At 56.6% G+C, this 8,551-nt stretch overlaps 2 protein-coding genes across 2 annotated transcripts; both read right to left on the bottom strand.

The window, feature by feature from the left end:
- Positions 1–1,155: 1,155 nt before the first annotated feature.
- Positions 1,156–4,285, bottom strand: ZFP36L2 (ZFP36 ring finger protein like 2). Its single transcript, XM_055815971.1, has 2 exons — positions 4,151–4,285; positions 1,156–3,578 (listed from the first exon to the last, which is right to left on the bottom strand). Exons 1-2 carry the CDS (start codon positions 4,199–4,201, stop codon positions 2,178–2,180), a joined length of 1,452 nt encoding a protein of 483 aa, XP_055671946.1. The 5' UTR covers positions 4,202–4,285; the 3' UTR covers positions 1,156–2,177.
- Positions 4,281–5,489, bottom strand: LOC129785326 (translation initiation factor IF-2-like; the record flags this gene model as incomplete). Its single annotated transcript, XM_055816475.1, has 1 exon — positions 4,281–5,489. A coding segment is annotated over one exon (1,209 nt), but the record flags the coding sequence as incomplete, so codon positions are not given.
- Positions 5,490–8,551: the final 3,062 nt, after the last annotated feature.

The following is an 8,551-nucleotide window of genomic DNA, read 5'->3' as shown; positions in this document are numbered from 1 at the left end:
CAGTACACCACTAACGCTATACTCCTGAACCTTCTGGAAGCATTTATTAGCTTTGGCCGCCGACCAGTGATTGCTGTAGGAGTGGACTAGAGCTGCAGTGCAAACTGGTTAATCTGTAGCTAGACATTATTTGTGACTGGGGCGGGGGGGGGGGGGGGGTGGCGGTGTTCAGCAAGAAATAGTCACTGCCTGGCAGACCGGGCTCCAAGAGTGTAAAGGGTTGTTTGGGTTGTTTGGTTGGTTTTGTTTGTTTGTTTTTTTTTCCAAAAAAATTTTATTGGGAGAACTACAAAACATTTACAGTACAAAGTTTACAGTCTCACACAATTTGTAGTGAACTGACTCCCGAAAAATATATTACAACTCAAGTTGACTTATCCTTTAGTTACATTCAAAACATACTTCTGTTAAAGTAGTCCAAAAGAGTACATAGTGCTCAATCTGTACCTATGTACAAACAAAACTAAGCTACTGCTCATTCATCCACCGTCCAGGAAAGTTTTGGAAAACTCCCGACTTTCTACATAAGGAAAAAAAGTACAAGTTTTGGAATTCAATTAAACAAGATATGTTCATGTACTGTATAAAGTTTTCAGATCCAAACACAGCCTCCATTCTTATAAAAGAGTGGCAAAAAATTTTGCTGTAGTTAAAACCCATCCCTACATTCAAATTATCTCAAGCATTAAGAAAAATACTTATTTGGTTTGAGAGATATTTAAGGCAAGCATGGACCCTCAAGAAGGCACTGTGAGACATAATACTGGGACCCCCAATTATTGCTACATACTTTTGAGACTATATCACAGTGTGATTGGTGGAGTTAGGCAACAAAAAATACTTTTTGGTTACTTTAAACAAGTCTGAATTAGATTTGCCACTGTGAAGTCTGATTGCTAAGTCAAGTCTTTTTTTTGTGTTGGGTTTTTTTTTTTTTTGGTTTTTTTGGGGTTTTTTTTGTTTTTCTCTCATTTGTTTTTCAACTCGGACGGGCTACAACCATTTACATTCTAAAAAAAAAAAAAAAACCAACCCATAGAAATTCCTCAAACTACTTCCACAGCATCGAGACCGATTTCTATAAAGAAACCATGCAATCTTTCAGATTTACGTAAACAAGGAAAGAAATTAATGAAATAAATATTACATACAATCTCTTAAATTAAGAATTTTACTCATTTACAATAAAATAACCAAGTGAAGTTACAAAAAGGCATATATTACTGTGAAAAGAACACACTCCACATTTCGCCGATTAATAATGGCAATCATAATTTAAACATAATAAAAGAATATATATCTATTGCTTTTCATCATACCCGATAAATACAGTATGAACAAATTACCAATGTATACTTTTCACAAGATAATAAATAAGTTAAATAGTTTCATATTGAGTTGTGTGCAGTGACTCATTCACGCAATCAACTCAAACAGCTAAAAAAAATTAAAAAAAAAATCAGCAGTTATTCTCCAACAATTACAAACTAAACTCAGTTGAGTGCTTCCAAATAAAGCAACAACAACCAAAAAAATTGTTCTAAGCCAAACATCCACTAAGTGGTGGCAATGGAACCAATATTAAAACTTTGGAATGAAGGTTTTAGCATTTGTTATAATAATAATATATAGATATATAAAAAAAGTTGTTATCAAGGCATATTCTTGGCAGGATGTTGGATTTTTCTTTTTTTTAAAAAAAGCTTATAGGTTTAGTACGTTCTGTGTTTTTATTTGAACTGGATTGAGAGACAAAGTAGTTTGTAACTTTTTTGTGTGTGTCTGAAGGTTTGGAGGAGCTGGACAGGCAGGATGCGCGCTCCCCGGATTGTTTGTTGCTTTCTGGTGGTGCCTTTGCTAATGCTTTTTTTTTTTTCTGAACACAGATGGAATGGCTGCTGCTGGTGCATATCATAACTTGTCTCCAAAGAACAACAAAAAAAAAAACCCCAAAACGAAAATCCCCTTCTTCCAAGGTCTCTCTATAAAAATAGGTTTGTTCATGTCATTTGCCCTTTTGCAAAATGCTTTTTTTTTTTTGTTTTGTTCAGCTCTCGGTGTATATATAGATAGATAAGTATATATAAAAAAAAAAAAAAGAAAAGGATTCACTTTCTTCGCTCGGTAACTTACTTGGTGGGCAGCCGCGGGGCCGGGCGCGGCAGCCCGCCCCCCCCCTAGTCGTCGGAGATGGAGAGGCGGCTGAAGATGGGCAGGCGGCGGCCCGAGTCCAGGCTGGGCGACTCGGAGCCGCTGAGGGAGCCGGAGCTGAGCGAGCCGCTCAGGTAGCTCTCCCGGTCGGAGAGGGAGTCCGGGGGGCTGGGCGGCGCGTCGAAGACGGGCGACTCGGAGAGGCGGCGGAGGGGCTGGAAGCTGAAGGGCGGCGAGGCGGGGGGCGGCGGGCAGCCCCCTCCGGGCGGCGGCGGCTGCTGCTGGCAGCGGTAGTAGGCGGCGGCGGCGGCGGCTGCGGCGGCGGCCGCGGCGAAGTTCTGGGTGTGCAGGGCGAGCGGGGCGATGAGGCTGCCCAGCTCCTGCCCCGAGAAGGCGAAGGCGTTGTTGGCGCAGGGCGGCGAGAGCAGCTCCTCGCAGTACGAGGCGGAGGCGGGCGGCGGCGGCGTGCGCGACCCGCCGGGGCTCTCCAGCAGCGCGGCGTCCAGGCGGCCGCCGGGCGGCGGCGGGGCGGCGCCGTGGGGGTGCGGGTGGTGGTGGTGGTGGTGGGCGGAGAAGCCGGAGAAGCTCAGGCTGTGGTGCAGCTTGGGCCGCTCGCCGCCGCCGCCGCGCGGGTGCCCGAAGCCGCCGCCGCCCAGCGGGTGGTCGCGGGGGGCGAAGGCGCGGAGGTCGCCGGTGCTGCCGGCGGGGTGCGGGGGCGGGTGGTGCGGGTGGTGGTGCGGCCCCGCGGCGGCGGCGGCGGGGGGGGCGGCCGTGCCCCCGCCGGGCGCCGGGCGGCGCTCGTCGGCGTTGTGGATGAAGTGGCAGCGCGGCCCGTAGGGGCAGAAGCCGATGGTGTGGAAGGTGCGGCAGAGCTCGGTCTTGTACTTGGGGTGGCGGGTGAGGCTGCGCAGCTCGTGGAAGCCGTGGGCGAACTGGCACTTCTCGCCGTACTTGCAGGCGCCGCTCTCCTCGAAGGGGCGGCACAGCTCCGTCTTGTAGCGCGTCGAGTTGATGGGGGCCCCGCCGCCGCCGCCGGAGCCGCCCCCCTTGCCGGCCGCCGCCTGCTGCTGCTGCTGCAGCTGCTGCATGAGGTGCTGGCTGCGCTCGCCGTTCTCGCTGAAGGAGCGGTCCCGGAACTTGTTCTCCTTGTTGAGCAAGGCCGTGGGGCTGCTGCTGCCGCCGCCTCCGCCGGAGCTCGTCTCCTTCAGGCTGCCGAACGAGGAGGAGGAGGAGGACGAGGAGGAGGTGGAGGAAGAGCTGGAGCCGGTGGGACTGGGGAACTTGGAGCCGCCGGCCAGCGCCGGCAGGTTGCTGGTGGAGTGCCGCCGCAGGAAGCCCGGTGCGAAGCTGGAGCTGGGGGGGGTCACCGGGGTCCCCACGGCCTTCTTGTCCAGCATGCTGCTGAGGTTGGTCAGGGACTTCTCCGTCTGCCGGGGCGGGGGGGGGGGGAGGGGAGGAAGGGGGCGGGGGAGACACGGGGAGAGAGAGAGGGTGTTGCAGGGTGACCGCCAGCCCACCGCCACGGCTCCCCGAGCGCCCGGCGCCCCCTCCGCGGCACCGCGGGGGTCGGGGCGGGGGTCCCGCCGCCCAGCTGCTCCCGACTGCGTGTCTGCTGCGGGCGCGGGCGGGCGGGGGCGAACCCCGCGCAGGCTTTGCTGCGTGCGCAACTTTTGAAAAGTTCCTCGCGGCAGCAGCGCAACACTTGCGGGCGAGCGGCTGCGGGGCGGCTTCAGCGGGTGAACCCCGCAGCCAGCCTGCGACGCGCCTCTCCCGCAGCCTGGCGCCAGCCGCCCCGCAGCCGCTCCGCGCTGCTCGAGCACAGCCGGCCGTCAGGCGGCCCCCGCCCGCGCAGCCGCCGCACCGCTCCGCACGGCGCAGTCCGGCGGGCACCGGCCTCCCGCCCCGCCGGGTCCGTGCCCCGGCCCGAGCGGCCCCGCAGCGCCGTCGTGCAGAGCGCGGTCCCGGCCCGGCGCTGGCAGCGCAGCGCGCTCCTTCCTACCTTGCACAAGAAGTCAATGTCGTAGAAGGCAGATAAAAGCGTCGTCGACATTTCTAGATCCTGTAATGGTCGGAAATACAGGAAGGACCGAAAGATCCCGCTCTCCTCGGAGGGTTTGGAAAAGCCACGACTAGATAGGAGGGGGCCGTTTGCTTGAGATCCGAAATGGTCCCGTCTCCTTCCCGGCGGGACGGCGGGTGCCGGGCCGAGGCGGCGACGGCGGCTGCACAGCAGCGGGCGAACTGCGGGAACTCCGCGGCGCCCCGCGCCGCCCCCATATAAACGCCGCCGACCGCGGCCCGGGGGCGGTGCCCCGCTCGGCCCGCCCCGCCCCCACCGGCCGGGCCGCCCCGCCCTCCGCTGGGGCCGGGAGGCGGCGGCGCTCGGGGCGGGCGGGGGAGCGGGGCCCCGCCGTGCCGACCGCCATCAGCCCCCGGTGCACCCGCGGCGCGGGCGGGACGGAGCGGGGCGGGGGCCGCGGGGCCGGCGGCGGGAGCAGCGCGGGGCCCTGCGAAGTGCCTCCGCGCCCCTCCCCGGGCCCCGCCGCTGCTGCGGCCCCGGCCCCGGCCCGGGGAGTGCCCGCGGTGCCTCGGCGGGCGGGCGGCGGGTGCCGGGGGAGAGGCGGCAGCGCCGGGGACACCGTTTCCTCCCGCCACCGAAAAGAAACTTTTGCCACGCAATTGGTTTGGAACAAAGGTCGGGCCCGCGCTGCCCCGGTGCGACCGGCGGGACGGCGGCTGAGCGCGGGCTGCGCCGCTCCCCTGCTCGGGGGGGCGGGGGGGGGGGTCGGTCGGGTTTCCTGCTGGTCCGTGTTCGGGAGCGGCGGGCGGGGAGCCGGGGGGCGCCGCCGCTGCACCGGCCGGGCTGACACGCGGCCCGCCCCGCCACGACGCACCCCTGGCCCCGCACCCCGTCCCACGCCCGCCCCCCGCACACCCCGCCCCCGCCGCGGCCCGGCACCCGCCAAGGTCGCGCCAGCCCCTCGCCGAGCCCCGCCGCGCCCCTCCCCCCCTTCCCCTTCCCGCCGCCCCGGGGCCCTCCCGCCGGGCTGCCCCCCGCCGGAGGCACGGTCCCCCGGCGGCGTGGAGCGGGCAGCCGCCCAAGGTGGGCCGGGAGCCGTCGTGCAAAACACCCCCGCCCGCCCCGCGCCGATAAGGCTGCGCAAACACGTCGTGGGAAAGGCGGCAGCGGCCCCGCGGCCCCGTCCCCTCCGCCTTCGCTGGGCTGCGGGACAAATGGGAAGGGGAAGACGGACGGACGGACGGACGGACGTGTGAAGTTTTATTGCTGCTAAAGCCAGCAGAGGCGTTTGATCCTCTTCGGCTTCCGAGCCGCGCGGTCAGGCCCTGGGGATCCAAGGGTGCAAATCTGACCACGTCAGCAGGAACCCTGCACTTTGAAAACACATTTGCAAAGGAAAGCAACTTGGGGGAGGGGGGGAGATACGATTACTAGAGCGCCTCACGTCGGGTTTTCACAGTCGCCCCCCGCCGCCTTGCGGCTCACGGGTCCATTTGGTTCTCTCCTCCCCCCCGCCCCCCCCCCCCCCAAGGCTGGGGGGGCGCAGCAGGGACCCGCCAGGCGCACCCCCGGCACCCGCGGGGGGAACGAGCCCAGCCTGCGACGCCAGGGCTGAGCTTAGTAACAGAAACCGAAAAAACACCCGGGGAAGGCGAGAGCTGGGGGACAAAAGCCCAAACCTCGGTTCCCCCCTCTGCCGGCGCTTCCCAGCCGCAAGCGCCCCCCCCGGCGGCGCCGCTTCCCGCCCGTCCCTGCGCCCCGGCGCGGCTGCGCGGGGATGTGCCACCCCCTAGTGCCCGCACCCGCCGGCCCTGCTCCTCTGGGGGGTCCCAAACCGAAATTCAGGTTCCTCCTGCCTTCCCCTGCAGCGGGAGGGCTGCAGCTCCCGTTCGAGCAGCGAGGCGCTGCCCTCCGACAGCGGGACTAACGCGGCCGCGCAGCACAGCGCGCACCGGTGCCCGCTGCCCCGTACCTTCCCCAGTGCCTCCTCCCCGGCCCGCTGAACCCCCGGCCCACTCGGATTCCCGACCCGAGTTCAAACCTCCTCCTCCCAACCGTCTCTGTGATGAAAACATCACCTTCAGAGCGGGTCCTGCCCGCTGGCGAGCACTTTATGATGGTGACGGTGCAAGGAGCAATGTACCACCGCCATGTGGGGGAACGCGTTGATCAGTTTGATCAAACGCATAGCAGATAACTACGGCGGTGGAAGATTTTGCTAACCCTCTCCGGCAACTGCTGCTTATGGTTTAAAGGTTCTTGATTAAGTAGTTACAGAGTAACTCAAGTCACCAGCAGTGTGTGGTGAAACGTAGGGCTGCTGATACCATTTTTTTTATTTGCTCTCTATAAACTCGGGTGGGAGGACAGCAGTTTCAGTTGCATTTTAAAACCATGATAAGGAAGACCGAGTTTTCTAGTTACCTGGTTTACCGATTAACCAAGTCCTCAAGGTTCCGCAAAGTTACTTAAGTTTGATGGTGGTCACTGTGGATCTGCTACTATGCTGTCTGCATTCATCCAGTTGTTGATATTGTTGATAAAATCCATATATGCCTATCCATCTTAAATTTTATCCAATTAAAAAAAAAAAGCCAATGTAACTAGATAGCGTTATGCTAACCACTGACGTGAGCAAGGTCGCACAACTGCACTGTGATTTTGATACTATACAAAGTTCTGTTTGTTTTCTGCTGTAAAAGCTGTTGCTACACTGGTTCAAAAACGTTGGAGAGGTGTGGCAAAACCAGCAGCTGTTAATTAATTGTACAGGTCTTGTCTATTTTTAAGAGTGGCTTCCAGACATAATCTGGGCTGTTCTTTCCCCAGGAGTTCAGAACAGATGCAAATTATTATTTTTTTTTTTTTTTTTAGCACAACTCACAGCGTGGCTCCTTAACTTGGGTAGTGTGCGTTCTGTGGAACATCTTTTCATCTCAGATTATTCCCACATTTCGGTTTTGCCTACCGAAGCCTCAAATTTCACTGTAAATTACTTTTATGTCAGCATCCCCGAATCCTGGAAACGTACAGAAAGTATTTAAACTGTTGTTCCTAATTTTTTTTTTTTTTCCAAAGCAGCGACCTCACCTTGCTCAGTTTTCAGATGTCCCCTAAACCTGATGCAGAAGCGTATCCGGATTCCGTTTAACCCGGGAAGCGCTGGGCGCTCGGGCACGGCAGCGCCCCCCGGCCCCTGCGCGTACGGCGGTGCTACAGCGCCACCTGCTGGCCGCGCCCCGCAACACGCCGCGGTACCGGCCGCGAGAGGCACTGCCAACGGCCTGCATCACCATCACCATCATCATCATCCTCCTCAAGATTTACTGCTAAACTGTACTGATACCCAGCTACGTGAAGGGCCTGAACGCAAACAGTGGTCTACGGGGCACGTTTTTCTCCCAAGGGGACTAAACCAACAACATACACCGACGTCCGTCGCCATTCTGGCTGTGCCCAGCCATGTGGCTGCCAAATGTAACGTCACCCCGGCTAAAGGAACCTAACATCCTTCTAAAATAAGTGTTTCTTTTCCAGGTTTCATTTTCATATGGAAATCCAATTTCAGTTGCCAGAAAAAGACATCTGCAACGCACAACAGACACTGCTGCGTTGCGGGCAGCGGCACCCCCACACCGCTCACAGCATCCCCACCGGTACGCTCCTGGGGGGCTCGCTCCTGGGGGGGCTCGCTCCACCGAGCAGGGCCTTACTTTCCAAGACTGCCTGCAGAACAAGGTGTTTGGAAGTAAAACCAAAACCTGTTTTGTTCGCAATGGAACAGCTGCTCTGTTTTGAATACAGCAGACTTTATTTCACAGCAATTTTACAAAAGTAGTTAATTTGATTTACAGGAAAATGAGAGGTGTGCAGAAGTCTAACTAATGTTGTTTCCATGCACAAAACAAGGCTACTACCAAAGTGAGAATCCTTGCCTTTCTCCAGAGGAAAATGCATTAAAATTGAAAATGTAGTCTAAAAGTTGTCATTGACAAAAAAAGCTAAGGTTTGTTTCTTTTCTTTTTGAAACACTTAAAAATAAAATGAAGAAAATACCATATTAATTTAATAATTACCATTCTACATCTTGAAAGGAGACAAAAAGAAAAATCAACTTTTTCTTGGTATAAAAATACAGGAGATAAAAATGTGGGATGAAACGTCACACAACTACAGGTGGCCTGCACCTGGATGAATGGAAAATAGTAGGTTTAGCTGCTTTACTTCCTACAGTAGCTATAATAAACCATGCTTAAGTGAATGAAATTAGCAAATGCATTTAAAAGGAACAGGCTCCTACAGCACACCTGACAAAAAAACCCCAACCAAACAACATCCCTCCGCCCCAAAACCAAAAAACACCCCAAAACCAACCAATTG

The sequence above is a fragment of the Falco peregrinus genome, chromosome 11 (assembly GCF_023634155.1).
Source record: "Falco peregrinus isolate bFalPer1 chromosome 11, bFalPer1.pri, whole genome shotgun sequence".
In the NCBI taxonomy this organism is placed as follows: domain Eukaryota; kingdom Metazoa; phylum Chordata; class Aves; order Falconiformes; family Falconidae; genus Falco; species Falco peregrinus.
Note: the sequence above shows the minus strand (reverse complement) of the source record. Positions and strands in the feature narration are given on the sequence as shown.

Excerpts from the sequence above, each read along its gene's own strand:
- ZFP36L2 (XM_055815971.1), bottom strand. The coding sequence starts at position 4,201 with ATGTCGACGACGCTTTTATCTGCCTTCTACGACATTGACTTCTTGTGC. Across the intron at positions 3,579-4,150 it reads ACATTGACTTCTTGTGCAAG|ACGGAGAAGTCCCTGACCAA; the intron begins GTAGGAAGGAGC and ends CCGCCCCGGCAG.